The 23712-nt window shown below is 41.0% G+C and overlaps 1 protein-coding gene across 2 annotated transcripts in view; it reads right to left on the reverse strand.

The window, feature by feature from the left end:
* Positions 1–23712, reverse strand: part of FTO (FTO alpha-ketoglutarate dependent dioxygenase) — a 430315-nt gene that overhangs the window by 92936 nt on the left and 313667 nt on the right. The window contains exon 9 of one of the 2 annotated variants that reach the window (XM_023726895.1): positions 8015–9034. The exons of the other annotated variant lie outside the window; for it this stretch is intronic. Coding sequence (XP_023582663.1) covers positions 8893–9034 — 142 coding nt within the window. The 3' untranslated portion in view covers positions 8015–8892. Of the gene's footprint in view, positions 1–8014; positions 9035–23712 lie in introns of those variants that run through there. 2 annotated transcript variants of the gene reach the window in all.

The following is a 23712-nucleotide window of genomic DNA, read 5'->3' on the forward strand; positions in this document are numbered from 1 at the left end:
GATGCTGGTATGCAAGATTGAAGATAGACCAGCTGGCCCACTGCTTCAGCTGGTTTCCAGAGGCCAGGAAGAAATTAGTCTCACAGTTCAGTTGAAAGAACACCTGGCCATTCACCCGGGGGCACAAATTCACTGTTGAACAGGGTTATCTTTGTTTCCATACCAAACACACCTAGGAATTAAGCTATTTAAAATCCTGTGACTCGTACTGTCCTAAATCACCCACCTTCATAAAAATCAGGAGGTGGGGCAGAGTGGGGAAGGATCGATTGCAAAAATATTGGTGACAATATGACCAATTTTAAATGCTAGGATGGTCACCCCCTGACTATTACACAACTGGGTTGCAGCATGTCATATTGATTTCTCATGTACATTTTACTGAAGATATACAAATGTGAAGAGCTAAAGAGTTAGCATTATGCCCACAACCAAAAAGTCCTATCAGAGCTACTGAGGTTTAGTAAGATGGCTATACTAGCTCAATGGCCCCCTATCTTTTGGAATCTGCACAAAGTTCATAGTGACAATCAAAACTAGACTGGAGTTCCTTGGTGCCATGCAAGCTTTTGAGTGTGGGAAACGTCATTTTCCAGCTGAACCCTCTGACAGTAATTCCTCTATCCAAAGAAGGATCAAGTTGAGTCTTGCCAGGAGGTACTGAGGAGTATGGTGGGTAGGGTGAGTCATGTAGGAAGGTACATGATCGTGGAGATTACTGTGCTGGATTCAAAGCAGAAAGACCAGATGTGAGTCTTTAAGGTAGGCGGGACAAGGTGGTGGCGGAGGAGCTGGCAACTTGTAAAGGCAGAATGTGCTGGCAAATACCACTGGCACAAGACTTGGTGGGAGGCCTGGGCAGACCCAGTCTGGAATGCAACCTGGTAGCTGGACTCTTGAGAGACACCATCTTGGAACCAGTATTAGGCACCGATCTTTGGGAAAATCCCAACCTGCTGATTTTGTTGCTCGTTTGTTCTTCTTGCCAGTAAATTCTCATTCCCTTTTCAGGACATAACTGTTTATGAACATTTCTCCATTTTTCTTTTTTGTGCCTACCTCTCAGGCTTGCCAAGCCTTGCAATGTTTTTTAATGACTTTACTGAGGTATCGGAGCCTTGGTGGTGCAGTGGTTAGGATCTCAGGCTGCTAACCAAAACCTCAAATCCACCAGTCACTCCCTGGAAACCCTATGGGGGCAGTTCTACTGTGTCCTATAGGGTCGCTATGAGTCAGAATTAACTTGACGGCAACGGGTTTGGTTTGGTTGGTTTTACTGGGGTATACTTTTCACATTTTAAGAGTTTGATGAATAAATTTTTTTTAAATTTGTAAATAATTTTAAACTTGCAGAAAAGTTATAAGAACAGTACTAAAAAATACTCATATACCTCTTTACCCAGATTCGTCTATTGGTAACATCTCCTGCAATATTTTTTGCTGGGGCCACGTGCTGCTCAGTTAAACCAGCACTCACAGCATTCAATGTGGATTTACTAAACATCCACTGAATAAGGACCCTGTGCAAGGTGCTGAGCAGAATCAAAGAATGATAGTCCCTTTCCTCAAACAATTTATAATTCATTTGTTACGCACCAGCAACCCTGCCAGTGCCACACTCAAGTTGCTAGACCTCTTGAAAATAAAGTCTGAGCCTCGGAGATAACCTTCATCTGTTGAGGCAGGGGTAGGGAAGAAACTATAATTCTCAGCGGCACGTGGTTAATTATGCAACTACTAACAGAATGGTTGGTGGTTCAAGCTCACCTAGTGGCCCTGTGGAAGAAAGACCTGGCGGTTTACTCCCATAAAGATTACAGCCAAGAAAACCCTGTGGGGCAGTTCTGCTCTGTCACATGCAGTAGCTTGGTGTCAGAATCGACCCGACAGCACCTAACAACAATAATAATAGTTCTTAGCACTAAGGAATTTGACAGACAATCCAGTACTTTCCCTAATGGGTCAAACAATATCAGTAACTCAGTATATTAAGATGTATTAAGTAAGAAAAAAAGAGAAGGGTGTTGCTTGGTCAAATATATTTGAGAAACATTTATTTAGACAATGTTTATCAAGTACTTTTTTAAACTGTAGTTTTTCCTCAGAGCCTTTAACAGGTTCTGCTAGTGCGCTTTGTGAATCTCAAAGAAAGGAGCGAGGGTATTATCATATGCCCTATTTCCCAAACAACACTTGATTAGCTCACAGGATTAGTGTTCCACTGAACACCCTTTGGAAGTGTAAAGGAAGTTGGTAAATTTCAAAGAAAAAAACTAGAAACATTTATGAAGCACCATGTAAGAACCTGCAAAATATCGCAGCCCAAGTTCATAAGTACCGAGGCGATACCAAGTAAAGAGTTAGGATGACTAATCGGAGGAAGAGCAGGAAACTCACGCGTAAGAGGAATGGAACTTTAGTAGAGTATTTCTGTGATGTCATTGGTTGGTTCATTAGTTTTTAATGACATCACTATTACTGCTCAAGAAGAAGGGTCTGAGTGTGCTCGGCTAATAACTGAAAGATTGACAGTTCAAATCCACCCAGAGGCACCTCGGAAGAGAGGTCTGGAGATTTACTTCTGAAAGATCACAGTCATTGAAGACCTGATGGAATGGAGTTCTATTCTGAAACACGTGGGGTTGCCGTGAGTCAGAATGGACTTGACGGCAACTGGTTTGGTTTTTTGGCTTATGACTCAGAAATCTAAATTAGCTCCCAATACTCGCGGAGTCAGGTCTAGACTTATTAAAGGTAATTGGAGGAGCTGGGAACTTACCTGCACTGAGTGTCCATTAAGTGTCAGGTATTGCTCTCCCAAAATCCTGTAAAGTATTTGTATTCCTTAGTTTGCCTTGCTCGCTATCATATCCTTAGCACCAGCACAGGGCTGACATACAGTCGAAACTCAACGAATGTTTCTTGAATCAAAATGAATCCCTGTTTATAGACAGTGTGACAATGAACTAATCAGATAGATTCCCATTAGCTACATTTAACTGAGTTTCATTATTAGACCAAAGAGATCATTCATTTGTGGCCCTCACCCTGCAGACAGTGTTTTTTATTTGGCTTGCAGAGTATTTTAAAATACAGTGACATTTAAAAGTTGGGAGGTTTTCAACAAAGTCCAGGTTTCCAGCTTCTTCTGAAATATCAAAGATCTGGCAATACTGGACCAGCATTTCCATAAGGCAACAATCAGTGCAGAGTGAAGTCGTGGCTGCAGATGAAGAACTGTTTGCCACTGTCCCTACCACTCTCTAATGTCTCCCCACTACTGGGGCCATGTCTCTGTTGCCAGTGATCACTCTGCTGGTACTCCTGGACTCTGCGGGCATTTGAGCTTGAGGCTTCTGACCTACAAGAACAATAACTAACTTGTATAGTGCTTACTATGTGCCAGCTACTGCTCTAAGCACCTTTATATCTATTAAGTGACAGTTAATAGAAGCGGGTACCATTATCATCTCCATTTTACAGATGAAGATCCAAGCAAAGAAGGGGTAAATAGCTTGCTCCAGGTCTCACAGCCAGTAAGCGGCAAAGCAGGTTTTGAACTCAGACCATCTCCACAGCCATGTTCTGCTGCCTCTGTTACACAGCCATACTTTATACTCTAATTTTTCATGTACGTGCAAATCGTATCCCCCAAAACCACAGTGGCCTGACTGGCAGGAAATGCATCATATTTCTTTTGTACTTTACTTCAGCAGATTTTATTTTCAAATGCCTTTTGATTTCGCTTGATCAGACAGTCTGTATAAGTAAACACGTTTCATAATTCCCCTAACTTCCATCAAGAAACCAGCCAAAATCTGACTCCCCAAAAGCAAGCTCAATGTTGACCCAAGCTGCTACAGGCTGGCAGCCCCACATGGTTGAGAATGGAAGCCTGCTTTCACACTTCTCACAATGATAAACATCACTGGCTTGCGTTACACATACTCTAGGGTGGATGACTAGAATACACACATATTAAGTTTCATCAGTCTCCCCTTTGGTTCAGTGTGGGTTTACCCAAACAGCTGGCTTGGAGCCTATCCTTTCACTTAAATTAGTTCTAGTTCTCTACAGTTTGGATTTACTGACAAAACACTCTTTATCTACTAGTGGCAGAAGGGTTTTGTCTGGGCAGAAGCTGTGGTGGGGATAACTGGCCCAGGTGGGTCACTGAATGTTTCCATGTGGGGCATTGACTACAGAGAAATGTATTTTAATTCCCAGTTAGTCCATACCAGCAAATGAAATGTATTTTCCATTACTTCTTTACTGTGAATTCTGATTCATAAACTATCTTAAGGAAAACATATTTTATATTACCGAGCCTTTGATTTCTCAGGGAAATTAATAAATAATCAACACAAATATGATTAAAGACTGCTTGAACTACCATCCAGAAAGGAACTCCAGCCGGCAAAGCATTTTTCTGATCCAAATCTTTTTATTCCTAGAAACAGAATTCTTACTTAGCCTTTCAAAAGCCTGATGAAGGCTTCAGCTAAGTTTTGACATAAGATTTTCGTATTCAAAATAGTTGTTGAAATAAGGGGAGACGGGATGTGGGTCTTGAAACTGCAAGAGTCTGAAATAGAGCTTAGTAAGCTAGAAAGGGAAATTACTTCTCTATAATTGGAATTCTCTCCTAAAAAATCCCTTTGAAATCATGCTCAGCTACTTTCCCATTATGTGTCCCAGAGAAGCTAGCTTTAACCCTTTCTGAAACTATCCATCACAAAAATTATTATATATTTATAAATTGCTCTGGGAAGAAATTCCTGAGCAATGGCATTGCTATCAAAGAACTTAATGATGAATTAGTCATATTTAAGAGCCCTGGACTCATTTTAAAAAAATGTTTTCCTGGGATACTTCCTCCTACCAGTACACTGAAGCTCACATTTATATATTACGTTTATCTTGGCCATACAGTCTTATGGTAGCTGCCAGAAACCCCCCCAATGCGGGTTGCTTTGCCTTTGAAATGACACACTGAGTTCTGCTCCACCCCAGTTCTTCACCCCGGACTGCAGGATCTTTGAAGCCAAGGCCTGTACATGATCTTTGCATCCTTAACGTCAGGATGTGGTAGTTGCTTGATAAACACTTCATGAAGAATGAATGAGTGAATGAGTTGGCTGGGTAAGCCTGGCATGTGACTTAACTTCTAGTCTCCTCAGGCTTTCTCGTCTGGAAAATGTAAAAAAATCTTCCTCAAAGAACTCTCATGAGGATTAAATGAAGATCAAATGAGATAATACTTGAAAAACGGGATGGAAGACATTTCGCCTCTCTTTTACATCGACCTCAATAGAAAGACAAGAAACATCCCATAATGCTAAGGCACTGCACTGGATTCCCACTTCATCAGGCTACATAACTTCATCACATTAGAGCTGGCGCCTGGTATCCAAACCAGAAGAGGGGCCATACATAGAAACACGCAACATAACCCATTTTAATTCTGTCCTCTCTATTTAAGGATGTAAGCCCATTAAATGGTATGTGGTGCCTAAGATGCATGTTTCATGATTACTTGAGAGTTATACTCTAGTTCAATGAGCTTAGCTCACAGTGATGATGAGTGAACATCAGCTTAGATTTGACTTGGAAGATAGTTATATCCACAGAATAACCCAACGTGGAAATTCTACTTCTTTACTTGCTAAATTTTTAACACAGTCTTTCCCCTAAAGCTGCAACATACTAAGATCATCAAGCATTTTCCAAGCCTATTCCTTAATAATCGTTTTTAAGGTAATAATGCAATAATAATTATCTATCACCCAGAATCAAAGTGAAATTGGTTTTGGTACAATGTCTTTTGTGTTTCAACAAAAACTAAGGAGTGCAGTCACCGAAAAATCTGAAATGTCCAACAAATAAAAGGTGGTATATATTTTATATAAATTATAAAGATGATCTTGTTTTTGCAATAAAAAATTAGGGTCGTGAGAAGACAGCGGCTATTGTTCTCTGTTTCAGAATATCTATGATATGCTATCATAGAAACTATATTTGTTGTTAGAAAGGAACAACATTAAACATGGCACCCACTGAAGAGATGCCTCACCATTTTTTAAAGAACGAATATAAAATGTAAAATAACAAGATAGTTTTTAATAGCAATGGTATCAACTATATGTTATATATGTGTGGGGAAAACATACAATTCTCCTCTTTAAAACCTGAACTACTTCTAGAATATTTCCTAGGACAGTATCTTTATAGAAAATTCAACGTGGAGATGTAGGCCAAGGGAATATAATACCGGGAAAGCCAACATAAATTTCACTTCTCTATTGCATACTTAAGGGTAAGTGGGTGACAATGAGTGACAAGTAATGTTAATAAATTAACTTGTTCGTTTAAATATATTAACAGATGTTGGCTAGATCCTCTCTTCTTCCCACAAATCCAAATCCAGAACCTCAAGATCCCACTTGGGGCTCATACCAACAACTCTTAGAGGAAGGCTTCTCTCACAACTGTCTGCCCCCCGGCATCAGCAGTCTGCCAGTAGCTCCTCAGGGCAGCCAGTCCCAAGCCCCAGAGTCTCCCCTGCTAGCCAGATTTGATAAAAGGCAGCAGTTTTTTAGTTCTTTAGTTCTTCTGAGAATTCCATTAGGGGTCACCACTGGGAAGCTTGAGCCAGTAGTTCTGAGGAAGAAGAAACATCTATCTCATAGGACCTTCCCCTTCCCCTAGGCCGCAGCACAAGGCTGCATGGAGATGAAGGGACAGCTGGCTTTCCACACCAGAGCCACCCAAGGGAGGCCTCGCCAAAGTGAGCCCACCTGCTTCCTGTGGAAAGTCAACACAAGCCCCGGATGATTTCTTCACAGGTTTCTCAGCTTCCCTAGCAGGCCAGGTGCTACACGGGTTACCTCCAAACAGGCCATCACACCACTGAGATTAACAGAAAGGGCAACTACTCTGTACAGTCAAATAAGCATGAAGGTATCGGGTCCCCAGCATGGGGCTCTCTAATATCTAACTCAGCATCATGATATCCAAGTCATCTCAGTTTACAAATGAGATTCAAGTGTATATTGTGTGCTCATGAGATATATGACATTGTGCATGTTTTGAGGACACTGAGTAAGGAATAATCATAGTTCCTATCTTCAAGGAGCCTTCACTAGAATGTTATACACAGAAAGAGCAAACGAAGTCAATAAAACCACACTGTATAATTACAAAAGTGTAAAAGGGGAAAGGGTGTTTCTGAGACTGAATGGATGGAAAAGAGGAAACTAAATCATGAACAATATTTTGCAAACTCTCAATCAGATCACAATTTCAAGGTCCATTAGTTTCTTTCCATGCCCCCGGGTCCCCTCTGGCAAATAAGAACGCTACACCTCAGCCTTCCCTCTATCTTAGAGTATTTCAAAGAAAGGAGGAAATAAAGGTGCCCAAGTAAAAGGCTTTGAGCAATTCCCAATGCAAGGGCCACTATAACAAAACCGGGATATCCATTACCAGCTGACGAGCAGAGCACTGCTGTAAAGCTTGTTCATTCATCCGTCACTCATGGAGCAAGGGCACTGAGCGGGCCCTGGAGCTACAACTGCTGATCAGACAGACATAGTTCCTGCTCTCATGAAGCTTTTGTTTTAGTGGGGGAGACACAGGATAAACCAATAAACAAGCCAATAGAAATTTCAGATGGAGTTCAGTGCTCTGAAGGAAAAGGAAGAGAATGGTGTGATTGACTGTGTAGGGGATGGGGAGGTAACTTTACCAGGGTAGTCAGGGAAGGCCTCTCTAAGGAGGTGACATTTGATTGACAAAAATTTGAAGGTCAGAGGGGCAGAGCATTTTAGGCCCAGGGAACAGCAAGTGCAAAGGCCCGGAGACAGGAACACACTTGATGTGCTGAAAGAATAGAAAGGAGGCCTGTGTGGCAAGATGAATGAGAGGTAAGCGTGCAGAGTAGCAGGCTGGGCCAGATCCTGATAAGGAGATCAACTTTTGTTCTAGGTGTGACAGAGGGAAATGACATGGCCCGACATCATTTTTTTTTAAATTAAAACAAAATTTTTTTTTTTGCTACAGCTTCATTGTGATCTCTGCTGTACAGTTCACTGATTCAAAGCACACACTTCAGTGGTTTTTAGTATATTCCTCGCTTCCCAAATTCCAGCCCCTGACAACTACTAATCTACTTTCTGTCACTATAGATTTGCCTATTCTGGGTATTTCATATAAATGGAATCATATAATATGTGTTGTTAAGTGATTTGCTTCTTTCATTTGGCATAACGTTTTCAAAGCTCACTCATGTTGTAGCCTATATCATTACTTCAGTCATTTTTTATTGCTGAATAATATTCCATTGTATGGACAGACCGCATTTTTATTTTCTGTTTATCATCTGATGGACATTTGGGTTGTTTTTATACTTTTTTTGGCTATTATGAACAACGCTGCTATAAACATTCATGTACAGGTTAGTGTTTGGACATAAGTTTTCATTCCTCTTGGGTATAGACCTAGGAGTAGAGCTGCTGGATTACACAATAACTCTGTGTTTAACCTTTCAAAGAATTTCTAGACTGTTTTCCAAAGGGGCTGTACCATTTTAAATTCCCACCAGCAATGTATGAGAGTTCTAATTTTTGCACATCCTTGCCAACACTTGCTATTATCTGTCTTTCTGATGACATAGTTTTTAAATTATCACTTAGTTTTTTTTTTTTTTAAATATCACTGCTTTAAAAAAATAATTGTAAAACATCACTGTTTATTAACAGCTTTGAAGATCTGAAGTGTTTCTGGAATTCGAAAACATAATGTGGTATCAAGAAAAGTAGACATCTTTTTTCATGAAACTGCCACCAAGTGGAAAATAAGAACAAAGAGGTTAAGTGGAATATATATTGTTGCTTAGAATTTGATAAAAACGCACTTAGCTTTATAACCAGATAAAAAGACTACAGGACATCTGTCGGTGTCTTCTCCTAGTCTCCTTCCATAGTTTGCTTTCGGTGATAAAAAGTATGGATTCAAGTAGAAAGTTGTCTCTCTCCTAAAGAGTTTGAAACACGATGTCAGTAATCATCTGCCCCAAAGGAAGCCTTTTCTGAGGTCTCCCAGGGTTTGGAGGCTCGCATAAGGTAGTGGCTTGCATGTTTTCTGGGACTACAAGCTGTTGATCACATGCTGGAAGGCAAGTTCCAAGGGATGCTGGGAAAGAATGAGTCTTAGGAAGACCAGTTCCACAGCCTTAGAAGCCATAAAGTACTAACATAGCTAGGTTTTCTTCTACCATTGGAATAAATATATTTGTTCAGTTAAGCACCAAATGAAGTAGTTGCCCTATATTCAGGGGCCATGTTGTGGGAAAAAAAAAATCTTCAAGCTGTAAAATCACACTCAGAACAGAAAGATACTGACCGTCTGAAAAGCATGCACAAATTTCTGATTCTCGTCTCCTATCTACTCTAGGGCAAATGCTCGTGGAACGGAATGGCAGGGGAAAAAAAACAAAAAACAAAAAACTATTGAAATTGCTCTTGCTATTTCTCTTTTTCTCTCAAAAGTGTAATATGAGATTCTTAAAAATATCTATGATACAATTTACTGAAATCAGCCTCAGAAATCTAACATTTGGTCAACAATCATCTTTGCCATAGATCATAAAGCAAGAGAGAGACTCAACTGCTAGACTTAAGATCACAGAATTCAATAATAAAGTTCAAGAGACTAGAAAAGGCCTTGGAGTAGTCAAACTCAGAAGTGCAAGGCCCTTTAGATACTACCTAGTTTAAATTCTTTGTTTTATAGTTGAGGAAAATGGAGTCCAAAGAAATTAAGTGACTTATCCAAGGTCACACGGCTGATGAGTGGCAGAGCCCAGCTCCAAATGCAGACTTCCCAACTCCTATTTTATGCTGTTGGAAATTCTGATGAATCAAAGAAAGCGCTCAAAGGTAAAGCATACCTAGTGGTTCCAGCTTTACTATTCATCATACATTATACCAATTAAAATGAAATATATGGGTGATTATTGCTGTGCTTTAATCATACTGTGTTTTCTAAGACATGCTGATGGACATGTGTTTTGGAAAATCAAATAAAACCACAGAGGTGGTTGTCACTGGCTCTATTTCTTTAATTTACATAGTCTCAGCTTGCCTTTGGGGTATTTCTAGACCAAAGCAAACCTGTCCTCTAGAGACCCTGTGGAAACAGTTCTTCAAGCCGAGTTATTCTCTTTGTTGTTATAGTCACTTATAATCAGAGAAAGCAGAATGTTAGCGTGATTCCATAGAATTACATGGCAACTTGAGCTGGACCAGCATCTCTCCCCCACAGAGCCCCAGGAATCATCAGTAGCCGAGAAAAATAGCCACAAATCCAGGTTCTGACTTAGGGCCAGGAACCAAGAGGGCTTTTCCCCTCACATACATATCTGTTCTCCATTCTCCACCCTAGCCCCTCCTCTTCTTTGAAACTTGAGTACAACTTCTACGCCTGGTGACCGGTTGGAATATACTGGCTTGTTTGCCTTCTCCTATGTTTTTCTTAATGCAATAACTTGAAATGTCAACATGAGGTGACAAGTAAATCCTCAATCAAAGTAAGTTTGCAACCAACCAGGAGAAGGAGAAGAAAATCCATGCAAATAGCCAGCCGTGGAGGCTGCTGAATGGCGGCCCAATGCGTCACCAAAGCAGTAACAGAGCACAAGCGTCTACCATCACAGAAGATCATCCTGGTTCTCTTATTCAGCAGGCTGCATGCTGGACCCCTTCCTTTGGGAGTCACCCTTTGCCCTGACTTTATATCTATTGTAACAAGTAGGTAGACAGATCATGTCACACTGTTTGGATACAGACTCCTGACATTTCTCAAAGCCAGAGGCACCTCTATCAGAATGTTAGTCAATCCAGGGAAAAAACCAAGGGTGTTGGTTTTTAAAATTTCCCTATGAGGTGAAAATTTAGCAAATTAATCATATTCTGTGTGGTGTGGGAATGGAGAGACTCCAGACCTTCCCATTCTGACCTACCACAGAATTTGAGAGAATCGGCCAATTCAATGACATAGTCTGTATTAGAGGAGAAATGAAGGTCAGTGAGGTTGCAAATGGCAGAGAGGGGGCAAGGCCTACCAGCCAGCAACTGGCTGCTTTCGTGGGGTTTTAACAACAACTCAGGGACTATTAAAGGTCCTCAGAGCAAAGATGTGCACAATATCACACGTTACCAAACGTCACCATGTTAAGCGGTTTCCATACTCTCACCATCTGTTCTACCCTTTCTTCCTCAGTTTGGTTGTGCCGGCTCCAGGGCAGCTATGGCAGCTTGTCTCCACAGACCTACGCTGAGAGGGATGAGTTACAAACCCAAATCCCGGTGTTTGTTAAGGGGATTTATGCATTAGGTTCTCTGAAACTTTACCCAGAAAGTCTTCCCCATTCCTCTGCTGGGTTTCTGGAAAACAGAAATCCCCTTTGCGGATCTGCATTTGACGCGATGTTGGATGCGGGCACATATAAATCCTGCTAATGACTTCTGCCTGTGGCTGACAGGTTCCCGTCTTGGGTGAAAGCGGGGTTCTCAAAAACTGCCTCTTGTTTATTTCCAAAGAGGATTTACTGCGTGACTTCTTCAGTTAGCATCAGTATTCCCCACGACGGCTGTCAACACCCTTCACTGACTTGGGGGCCCCAAATGGAGGGATCTAATTCATGCTGTCATATCTGGAATCTTACATTTTCCAACATTTAGAATTTAAAATCATGCTGGGTAAAATCTAAGGGTTCTGTTATGGGTATTTCCTCATTTGGGGGGTGGGTACTTTCTTAATACCCCCTACTCTTGAGATATAGCACTCTTAGTTTTCCTTGGAGGATTCCTACAACTTGGGGGTGTGAACAGAAGTGGGAGGTGGGAGTGAGTGGGTCCTGATCAATTTAAGCTAATCAGCATATGCTCTATCTCCTGGTCCTAGGGATTGGTTCAAGGATAAGACACATAATTGAATCAGACTAAAGAGGCATGGTTAAGAAGCTCATTCTTCTGAGAGAGAAGTATTCCTTCTTTTACAGGATTTGTGGTGTGACGGTAGATGTGAAGTCTGGAGCTGCAACCATCTTGCAACTATAAAAAAAGCCACGAGAAACCTGAGAATGGAACTAAGCAAGAAGAAACAGAACAGAGATGGGTCCTGGTGATACGATTAATCCCTGGACGTGGTGCAATGAATTACTTAATATGGCCCTTCTAGCCATAGTCTTTGTGACTCACACTCAACAACTGAGTGGAATTATGCAAATGAGGTGTATGGAACCTGTGATGGTTGGGGTTGTGTGCTGGCTTGGCTGGGCCATGATTCTCAGTAGTGTATGGCTGTTCTCCATTTTGTGATCTGATGTAATTATCTTAATTATCCTCCATTTTATGGGCTGTGAATCCTAACCTCTATATGTTAAAGAGGCAGGATTACTGTGGGGTGTATCTTGAGTCACAGCCTTGCAGGAGGGTGTGACTCGGGTCCCACCCTTACTCAAGTCATGACCTCCCTTGGGGTATAGCCTACAATTAATGTATATGTGCTCTGGCAGGGCTCTTTCTCTCTGCGTCTGGATCCTGAGTCCAATTTGTCACTATCTGACCTCCGTTTCTTGGGATTTGAGCCAGCGGCCTGCTGTCTGACCTGCTGATTTGAGGATTTGCCAGGTTCCGCAGCCCCATGGGCCAGCAGCCTATCATCTGACCTGATTCACCAGCTTCTGCAGCCTTGTGAGCCAGCAGCCTGTTGTCTGGCCTGCTGATGCCGGTTCATCAGCCTCTGCAGCCACTTGAGTCAGGAGAAGCCTATGCCTGATTCACGGATTAGGGACTTGTCAGCCTCCACGACCGCATGAGCCATTTCCTTGATACGGTTTGTGAGTTCTGTGAGACGTTGCAGCGAATTATGGAACCCAAATGCGGGAAGGAGAGTACTGAGGCGAGGAGGAGTAGCTGATGTTGGAAATGATGGAGTGGTACAGCAATTTGGAAAAGTCAGACATTTGGGATATCTTTAACCTTTGCCTCATAGGGACCAGCTTTGTGCTGATGCTTATAAAAGAAATTGTTCATTCACCGGATCAAGCTATGCCTGAAGCTAGCTAACCATGTACTTTTCAATTATATGAGTCAATAAACTCTTTTTACTTAAGTACATTTGAATAGGGTTTCCTGATTCTTGCAACAGGAAGAATACTAACTGATAGGCATCAATTCGTCAGTAAACTCTGGTAAACGGACCTAGAGCCCTACCTTCTCCTGCAACATAGAAATGCAATATAACAGTGATCTTGACATCCTCAACAGAGATTCTAGCAGAAGTCCTGAAGGGATACTTCATCCCTCTTGTAACTTCAAGCACCCTGCTTGCCTATCAATCATCCTCCCTTGCTCCTGTGTCTTAAACCTCCTGTTTTGCCCTTGCAATATAAACACGTCCTTGATTCTCCCATCTTATGAAATAGCTCCCTTTACACATAAAGTTGCCATGTTGTAACTATACTTTCCTTCTCCATCAAGCTTTAGGAAGAAGTAGTCTATACCAACCCTTCCCAATGCCTCAGTTTTGCAGTTGGTTACATAAAAAAGGAAACCCTGGTGGCGTAGTGGTTAAGAGCTATGGCTGCTAACCAAAAGGGTGGCAGTTCAAAGCCACCAGGTGCTCCTTGGAAACCCTATGGGGCAGTTCTGCTCTGTCCTTTAGGGTCGCTATGAGTCGGAATTGACTGGACAGCAACAGGGTATGTAAAAAAAGGTGTATGGTCAAATATATTTTAGGAAATGGCTCCAGGTGGTAGCCTCCTTTGGAGAGTAACAATGAACATGAGAATATCAAAGATACTGGGAATTCCTGCAGTAAAAAAGACTATTAAATTTTATTTAACCCAATGCTTCCAAAACTCATATGACCATGGAAGCTCCCTCTTTTATGCTGTTTAAATAACTTAACATCCTCTGGACTTAGTGTTCTGAGGAACAAACATTGGAAAATGATCATTAATACACCTACTCCTCACTTAACTATCTTGTTATCCAACATCTTGCATTTATGACAATAGTAAAAAATCTACTGTCTATTTTGCACATTAAAAATGTATGTCTCACAGTAATCCTTTCATGACCAGTAGGGCAAAGAGCCCACCTACATTTTCCACCTCTCGGGTCCAGAGTGACATATGTCTCCCACATAATATTTTGTGATCTGATGTGGTCATTTTCCGTTTTCACATAACATAATGACCTGGTCTTTGGAAACTAACAATGTCGATAAGTGAGCAGTGGGTGTATTCACTGACATCATTTCTCAACTCCCATTTATTCACTCCAAAATTATTATAAAATATTTTTAAAATACCAAAAGGATATAATGAACACACTTGTAGCTCCTACAACTTTGCCAAATCTTGAAGAAAAAGAAAAAGATCTGAAAATACAGCAAGATATTAAGATTTACAATTTTCAAATGTTCTGTTCCTTTTATGCCTTTTTCTTAGAGCATGTTCTCTCTGCCTTGAATACCTTCTCTCTTTTTCCATCTTTATTTCCCTGGTAAAATCCTATTCCTTCTTCAAGACTCAGCTCAGCTATTACTTCCTTCAAGAAAACTTCCCTGCTCGCTCCTATCCCCCAACCTGTCAGGGTTCCATGGTCCTTCTCTGAATTCCTGTAGTACCCCGAATATACTCCTATGAAAAGATAACAATTATCATAGTCCTGTTAATTGTCTGCTTACTCAGAGTTTTCCTTGCTAGACTCTAAGTTCCTTAAGGATAGAAACTGTGTTTTATTTCTGTATACTCAGCATCTTGCACAGTGCTAGAAATACCAGAGATAATAATTTAATGTTTCTTGAATGATGAATATTCTAGAGCTACTCAGTAGGACTTCCTTACACGTCAAAGCAGAATACAGGTCCGCCACCAAATTTCTTAAATAGTATGTTGTCATTAAACCAAAAAACAAAAAACCTTGCTGTCAATTCTGACTCATAGCGACCCTATAGGACGAGTAGAACTGCCCCGTAGGGTTTCCAAGGTTGTAATCTTTATGGAAGCAGACTGCCACATCTTTCTCCTGCAGATAGTCTGGTGGGTTGGCAGCCAAGCACTCAACCACTGCGCCCCCAGGGTTCCTTACGTTGTCATGACTTCTATTCATTTAATCCTGTCACCATTTTTCCTCTTAGGATGCTGCCTCCATTTTCACCTTTGCCTCTAAAAGCAACTGAATCAGTTAGGATATATTCTGCTTCAAGTAGCAGAAAACCAGCTATTAGAAGTTTAAACCGTCAGGGCGTTTATAATTTATTTAACAAGAAGTCTGGAGGTGGGAGGTTTCAAGGTTGCTCATCACGGATCCAGGCTCTTTCCGTCTTTCTGTTCTACCAACATTAGTAATAAACAGCGTTTTGTCCTCATACTTGTCATCACGTGGGTAAAAGTTGCTGCTAAAGCTCCTGCATCATATCCTCTCACTGTGTGCAAAGGCAGGAAGCCTCTGAAGGGCAAAGGCTAAGGCTCTGTCTTTCTAGCAGTATGAGACTCTGTCTTTTTCCAGGAAGAAAATCCTTCCTAGAAGCCCCCTAGCAGACTTTGCCTTTATGTCTCAGAGACCAGAACTTGTCACATGGCCTCTCTACCTGGCAGGAAGTCTGGGAAAGTGAGCATCTAGCAAAGGAAAATAGGAATGCCATGACTGGCTGAATCCAATCATGATTCACCATCCCTGTGACTGAGGGACACCTACACACCAGATGAACAAAACTTGGATCCTCTTAGCAGAAGTGAAGAAGGCAGGGTAGGAATAGAGAATTGATTGTTGGATGGGTAATAAAGTATGCCTGCCAGAATAACATTGGTACAGTTGCCAGGGTACCTGGCTGTGAAACCAAAAGATCAAGTTTCTAGGCCCAGGTTTCTCACTAACCAAACATGGGTTCTTAGCCAGCTCCTGATGGTCTCTGGGTTAAATGTTCATTAGCTCCAACATGAGGTGTCTGCAACAGTACCATGTGGGCTGATGAACGACTTTTAAAACAGTAAAATGGCTTCTATTCACTCAATTTCTTATGTTAAACATCTCTTAACATTTCTTAAGGCAAGAATACATTTGTTCATGTATTCATTTGACAGCTTTTGTGGACCTTCCATGTGGCAGTTTGGGGTACAAAAACAGGGAAGACAACCTCTGCCCTCAAGAGGCTCATTTGTCCGGTGGACAGACAAAACATGCACAAGTAACTAAGCCTAATCTCGTAGGTGCAATAATAAAGGGCCGCAGGAAATATGGACCAGAGGGGAGGCTCGTTCGCTGGCAGAGGAGGGGTTCTGCTAGGGCCCTGCATACAGTTATACTGGCTGTGTTTTGCACACCTTGTATAGGTGTCCAAGGAAGTCCTGGATACTGAGTCAAAAAGGCCTCTTACAGAAGAAAAGATCTGCGTTGAACACAAAGGAAGAGTATCATTTTTGAGGGTAGGAAAAGGTAAAGAAGGAAGCCATGGAGAGAAAACAACATGAGCAGAGGAAAGGGGACCTAAAAGTATATTATATGGAAAATCTGGGAGACAGTAAATACTCTGGAGCAGACCTACCATTCAGGGAAAGGGGGTGGGGGAGGGGCAGTTAGTCGAGGAAATAGAGGAGGAGGCTGGAAAAGCGTGTAAGGCTTTTTAAAACTTGGACTTTATCCTGTAATAGGCAATTGAGATTCAATGAAAGTTTTAAAGCATTAAGAACAACTCTTTCCTTCAAAGGTCAGGGAGGCCAATCCCGTTTGCGAATTAAATAACTCCTAAATTGCTGCACTCCTAAATTATTACAAACAAAGTTTAATAAACACAAAGAAGTGGTTGTAATGTTAGAGAAATAACTGTTAACTGCGTTCATAGGTTTTTAAGAAATCATGATAAAATCAATACCTGGATTTTGTCCCCCCATAAAACTGAAGAGGTTAGGGATACATCCTGTAATTCCTACTATTAGTTAAAGCACAAAGCATAGCTTTACTATGTTATCACTTTTAAATAGCACCTCACCAGACTCTGCTTCCCAAAATCACTTTAGGGAAAAATGCTTTCCTAAGTGACATCACCCCATTTTCCATATAAAATGAAAAAAAATAAAGGTCATATTCAGAAGTGGCAGGCCACAAAAGAGGACTGGCGTACCTTAAGAGCCTGCTACAGAACCCTCTACTACCTTGACAGAAACAAAGAAATAAATTAAAAATATAAAAACCCCCAAATACACAGAGTTGAGCCTTAAAAGAGGTGGGCTGGTTTTCCCCAAATCCATTAATAAAATAAATCACTGTATTTCCTATTCACAGTCATCTCTGAACGTTTTCCTCTTAATTGCTCCATGGCATCACATTTTATTTTAGTAAAGTTCAGATTTTATTGCCAGGGACTAATGGGCATAGAGTCCCTGAAGAACTTGTTTTAAAACATCGGCCAGTCAACCATAAAAGGGTATTAAAACAGCTATAGAGGCTAAATAAGAATTAAAAAGTAGAGCCACTTGTTTTTAAAGTAGAATCCTCTTTCACATTTAGGAATATAATAAAATGTGTCATAAACTTTCTACTTTCATGCCAAAGTATTGTAAGAATCGACAGTAATGCAGATACAATCCTTCTAGGTTTAAGCAATATGCATTAAAATCAAGTGCTGTTTTTAAGTATTATTAGAGGCATTTTAAAATTATAAATGATTACAATGTCATAAAAAACCTGAGAAGCAGAAAACGTGAAATAGGGGCAAACCTAACTAACAAGGCTGTTAATAAACTTATACCATCAACAGGTCAAAATTCACAAACTCAGCAGGGTCAAGTCCTAGTACAGATCTAAATAGAACTTTCAGTTCAACCAAACCAAAAAAAAACCAACCTTTGAGTTGATTCTGACCCACAGTGACCCTACAGAGTAGAACTGCCCCATAGGGTTTCCAGGGAGTGGCTGGTGGATGGGAACCGCTGACCTTTCAGCTAGCAGTCAAGCTCTTAACCACTGTGCAACAGGAGTCTATAAACCGTGTTTAGATGAGATCTGCATGTATCACTGTTGAATTATTTTATGTCCTCCTTATAGGGGAGATTGCAGTCTTGAACCTTTTTCATGACCACACAACGTCATTCACTTTACCAATATACCATGTTTTTTATAAAAGTTTAGTAGGATTAGTGAAGTAGCCCCATTTCATAAGTGGGAACTTTGCTGCGGTTGTTAGGTGCCATCGAGTCAATTTTCAACTCATAGCGACTTGATGTGACAGAGAACCACCCTATAGGGTTGTAATTTTTATGGGAGCAGATCTTTCTCCTGTGAAGCTGCTGGGGGGGTTTGAACCACCAACCTTTCGGTTAGCAGCCAAGCACTTAACCATTGTGCCACCAGTACCCCTAAGTGAGAAACTGTTGCTGTGTGCCATTGAGTCGGTTTTCACTCATAGTGACCCTATATGACATAGTAGAACTGCCCCATAGGGTTTCCTAGGATGTAATCTTTATGGAACAGATTGCCAGGTTTTTTCTCCCTCAGAAAAGCTGGTGGGTTTGAACCGTCAACATTTCAGTTAGCAACTGAGTGCTTAACCATTGAGTGACCAGGACTCCTTCTCCAAGGAGGCTACCCTCACTGAATCCGAGGGGACTGTCTGTCCCTGAACCTTCGTTAGCCTGTTGCCATCGAGTCGATTCCAACTCATAGTGACCCTATAGAACAGAGTAGAACTGCCGCATAGGGTTTCCAAGGAGCGGCTGGTAGATTCAAACTACTGACCTTTTGGTTAGCAGCCAAACTTTTAACCACCGTGCCACCAGGGCTCCAGTGAGAAAATAGCCCAGGGGAAATAAATCTCCTCACCTTGCCTCAAGTGCATGCCAGGAGGGGCCCTCAGATCCCCAATACTCTATAAATAATGGGTCACAGTCCGTCTCTTCATCTGGGGGCCAAGAGCAGGGCAGGATTTGTTCACTCAAGAGGGAACATGTGCTCTGATAAGCTGTGTCAGGCCCAATCACATGCAGAATGTGGAAATGACTTTTCAGGCTTCCTTCTGAAATAGGGCACCAGGCACAAAGAGGAAGATGGCTTTTCCCGACAGAAGCGTTATCTGGCCAAATAGGACAGACACAGGATGTTCTGCAGAAAAGCACCATCTTTTAGTAAACACGATCTCTGAAAAGACCCGAAACAAGAGATCTCAGCAGAAATCAGGTCGGTGCCAGAAACAAAAAGGCCACAAGCTCGAGAGCAGGACGGTTGAGGCCCACATGCCACTTGATTTCTAATTCTGCAGCATCTTCTGTTCCCCTAAACAGTTCTAAATGAAAGCATCTTGAACTGGTTTAGATTAGTCCCCACCAGGCACATTTGTAAATTTAAAACGAACATGGTTGTTTTCCTTCCTCCTAAAGGGGGCTGGGAGAAGAGGAATGTTCAGCCTGCTCTTACGAAGGAGAGAAAACAAGAAGAGTCAAGCACGTTCTTATGCCCACGTTAAAAACAACCACGCCAGGTCGCTTTGAAACGCGTAACTCTCCAAGTTGTCCTTCTTTTAATCCTCCTTGGTCAGAAGCAAGGGGACAGGCGGAGGTGGAGAGGGGTATGTTTTCCTTCCCCATCCTGTAGTTCCTGGCAGCAACTAACTTGTGTAAACATTCAGTAGCCCATCTGAACCCTATTTTAGAACAAAACAATTTCAGTTTTAAAGTGTTTGAATTACTTGCGCTAAATCTGAGGATTTGCCTATTGAATCTGGAGCTGTTCCTTTCAACCCTGAATGAAGGAAGAATTATGAGACTGGAGTTATTCAGTGAGAGCTATCTGTCCTGGCACTCAATCAAAGGGATTAGGATTTGGAAAGAAAAGCCTACAGGTGATCCTCCAGGAAGCATACCAAGCAGTTATCAAAAACATACAAGTTCAAAGCAGCTCAATTTTCATATGTTAAATGTACTTGGATGCAGCCCCAGGCTCCTTTCTAGGTAAAAAATTGTGTTAAAGCTGTTTGTACTTGCATACTTAGCAGACAAGGGAATAAAAAAGCTTGTGGTGCAGTGGTGCTGAGTCCACCTCACCCTGATGTGGCACAATAAATCCATCTTGTTCTCTTGGTGAAACATGATCCAACCTTGTGTCTAGGCTTCCCAGACTCATCCTGACTCCTGCCATAACAGCAGATACTCATTTACCTCATCAGTGCAAAAGAGTTGTCACCACACAAACGCCAAGAGGTCAGACACCCAGCACCAGCAGCTTAACGATCCACAGAGTAAGTACTCATCATGGGCCTGGGTGTTGTTTTCTCAAGCACCATGATCGGGATTTAACGGCGTATTACCTACCTAATAGCTTAACTTGGGCATGCTGTAAAGGAGGAAGAAAAGGACACACACCGAGATTTAGGTTACAGAAGAGGGTACATTTTGGGTGGCCTTCCTGTAGTGGCAAGTTATCAAGAAATACAATTTATATTGCCATGACCATGCTATCTGGGCTCACACAAAAGGATACAACTGCCTCTGGAGTGCCCAAAAGGACTCTGGAAAAATCAATGTCTATTTTACAGAAAGTAAGTAAAGGGAGCAAAATAAAACCTCCATTTAGTCATTAGAAATGTATATAAAGCATGTGATAGCACACCAGACAAACGTGCTCAGTACATGACCACACAGGGTAAAAGACAGTGCCTGCCTCTGCCATGCCCAGGCTCTACAGAAGGAAGGTCAACGCAACAGCACCACAGGCTCTGCATCCAACCGCCTCACTAACCGAACTGCCAGTACCGTGAGCACCACGTCTTACTTTTATTACTGTGGCACCTAGAGCTTCTAAAAGTGGTTTTTTGAGCTGGAAAGGAAAGGTGACCGGCAAGTGGGAATATCTTAAGATTCTCTTCAGGTCACAGAAACTTGATTCAGATAACAAAACAAACACACAAACAAAAACCTTAGTACTGTATGAGGTATAGAGAAGCACAGTTGGTAAAATTCTAGATTTTAGAGACAGATTGTCAAGGTTAAAATCCTAACTATCCTATTTACTAACTATAGAACGTTGGGAACGATTCTTAACCTATGTGGGCTTCACCTTCACCACCCATAAAATGGAAAATAACAACAGTACCTACCCAATGGGTTTGCTGTAAAGGACTAAATGAGGCACACGGAAAGCATTTTCAGAATGGCACGGCAAGGAGTAAGTGCTCACTAAATGGCAGATGTATCATTACATGGGTAAAATATTTCTTGTTCTTGCCATTTATAATACTAATTTCTTTAAGCAGGTATGAAAGAGAAGAAAGCACTACGGAGTCCATGCTTCTTTCAGAATCAGAAATGAAAAAACCCTACAAAGTTGGGTATTACAAACTCTGCTAGATTTTTTTCCCCCATAGCCCAGCTTGAGGCCCCAGTGTAAAAAGAACAACACCGTAAAGCTAGCTCCTCCTGGCTTCTTATTGTCGTGGCACTGAAAAATCAATTTGAAAGTACATTAAGTTATTTAACAGATCACCAAGTAGCAGAAAGCTAAAAGTTTAACCATATTTACAAGGAAGAATTGTAAGAATATTTTTATTGATGTTATAAAAAACCACCATTAAAAATGACTACACTGAAAAGCCCAACATGTATGGAACAAATGAGCAACTCTTAAAATGTTACCTGGTTCCAGACAGTCCAAATTTTGTGTCTCGTTAGCAAGTAAGATAAATGACTTTGTCTGAAATGATGTTTTATAAATCCTATTAACAGGCTATATAACGGAAGCAATTGTTCCCAAAGCAGGAGAATTAATTTCTGAGTTCAATTGCCATTGTATGCACAAAAATGTGGGGGAACTAGGGGCTTACTGGTCACACTGTTTACAGACCAATATAGTAATAATGCTCTTTAATAATTACATTTTATGCTTTTCAAAGTACCTGTACCTTCATTATCACAAAAAGCCAGTGAGGCAGGTTGGACAAATATGATTACTTACTGCTTTTTATTGGCTTTGTTTTTAATAACAGAGAAGGATAAAGCGGCTTCGGCGAAGTCGGTCTAAAGCTGAGCTAGGTTAGAGTTCTGGCTGCCCCTTGACTCTTTCCGTGTTACGTAAAGTCATAAAAGCTGGTGTTTATGACTCGGAGACAGATGCAGATCTGTCTGCAAAGACCCACACGAGGGGGTAAGCTCTATCGTCACTTTAAACACGAATAAAGATAAATTTTAATTCACTAATTTGTTTTCTTGGTTTTTTTTAACTTTTTTCTCCTCCACTTTTCAAAACACAGAAGTGCTGCACTCTCACCATCACACAAGTAATGGCACGGTGCTTCGTATATATTATTTTTTTGTATTTTACGAGGGAGACATACTCCAATGATTGGTGCAATTTTGTTTTTTTCCTTTTCTTGCCAAAAAGAAAATATGGCTTTAATAGAAGTTTACATCTGCATGGTATTACATGCATGTAAAACAGATGTAACCTAATTACATTTTCATTTAAATTGCTAAATAGCTACTTAAGTAAAAAGCTAAAATAACATACAAACAACAGTTACTATAATAACAAGTGTATTTAGAATTAAATGAAAAGGATCAAAGCTACAGCACACAGAACTTGAGTTGGTCTTTCAAAAAGACATAGTGACATAACAACACTGCCTTCATTGACTCAGTAATTTGATGTCTCTACAGCTCAGCCTGAAGACACAGCTCCGCTCAGCCTAGACGCATGGAAGAAAATCCACAGAGTTTATATAAAGACTCTGGGTTTCATGAAGAAGATTAGACATACTCTACTAGAGATTATGTAGCAAAACCCTAAATTGGACATTAGAATTCCAGGGCAATACAATCAGCTTGATTATAGTTTTAAGCAGCTCTGTCTAGGCTGAAATCAGAAATCAGCTCCCGACTCTGAGATCAGAGCACCCCTTCTGTATTTTTAGCAGAAGACAACATTACGCGTCAGTGATTGCATATTCATGACCCATCCCTTCCTGTGCGCCACACAAAGGTTCGTCTGAAGGATCCAGAGCATTTGGGATAAGATTTAGCTTTGGTGCACAGTGAAGGGGACACATGGTTAGTCGTCACAAAGGAGGAGGAGAAACCCCATGTTGCTGGTCTGAGATAGCTGAATGGAAGCGGAAATCCTACACAGCGTGTTCTGGAAAAAAATCAACCCTGTTTAACCTAGATTTGCTGGGTACTGTCCACTCCTAGCTTTTCCTCTTCCATTTCAATCCTTTTTTAAAAAAAAACTAAAGTGAACTTCAGGTGTTTGGTGGCAGTGGTTGTTATTTTAAACAGAATGAGAAGAAAACTGAACTTTTAGATGGTTAGAGCAGCATAAATTTATTTCAAAATTAGCATCACGGAACGCAAAGGATTTAGAGTACAGAGGTATGCATGATGAAAATACTTCTACATTAGCTTTCTTCTCTAAACTAGACCAGCCAGTTTTTTCCTGAATTTTGCTCAGGAGTGCAGGAAAAAAACACACACACACAAAAAAACTTAGATCCAGTCAGCTGTTTTAAATCGTGGGTCTGAAATGTTTAAGAAGAATTTTAAAAATCAGAACTAAACAAATATCTCTGCTAAAAACTGAGGGTTACACTCCTCAAGCTATGAACTTCCTTATCAAAGACATGGACACATTCTTTCAAAAATTAATTTCTAATTTTACC

The sequence above is a fragment of the Trichechus manatus genome, unplaced genomic scaffold (genome assembly GCF_000243295.1).
Source record: "Trichechus manatus latirostris isolate Lorelei unplaced genomic scaffold, TriManLat1.0 scaffold00014, whole genome shotgun sequence".
In the NCBI taxonomy this organism is placed as follows: Eukaryota; Metazoa; Chordata; class Mammalia; order Sirenia; family Trichechidae; genus Trichechus; species Trichechus manatus.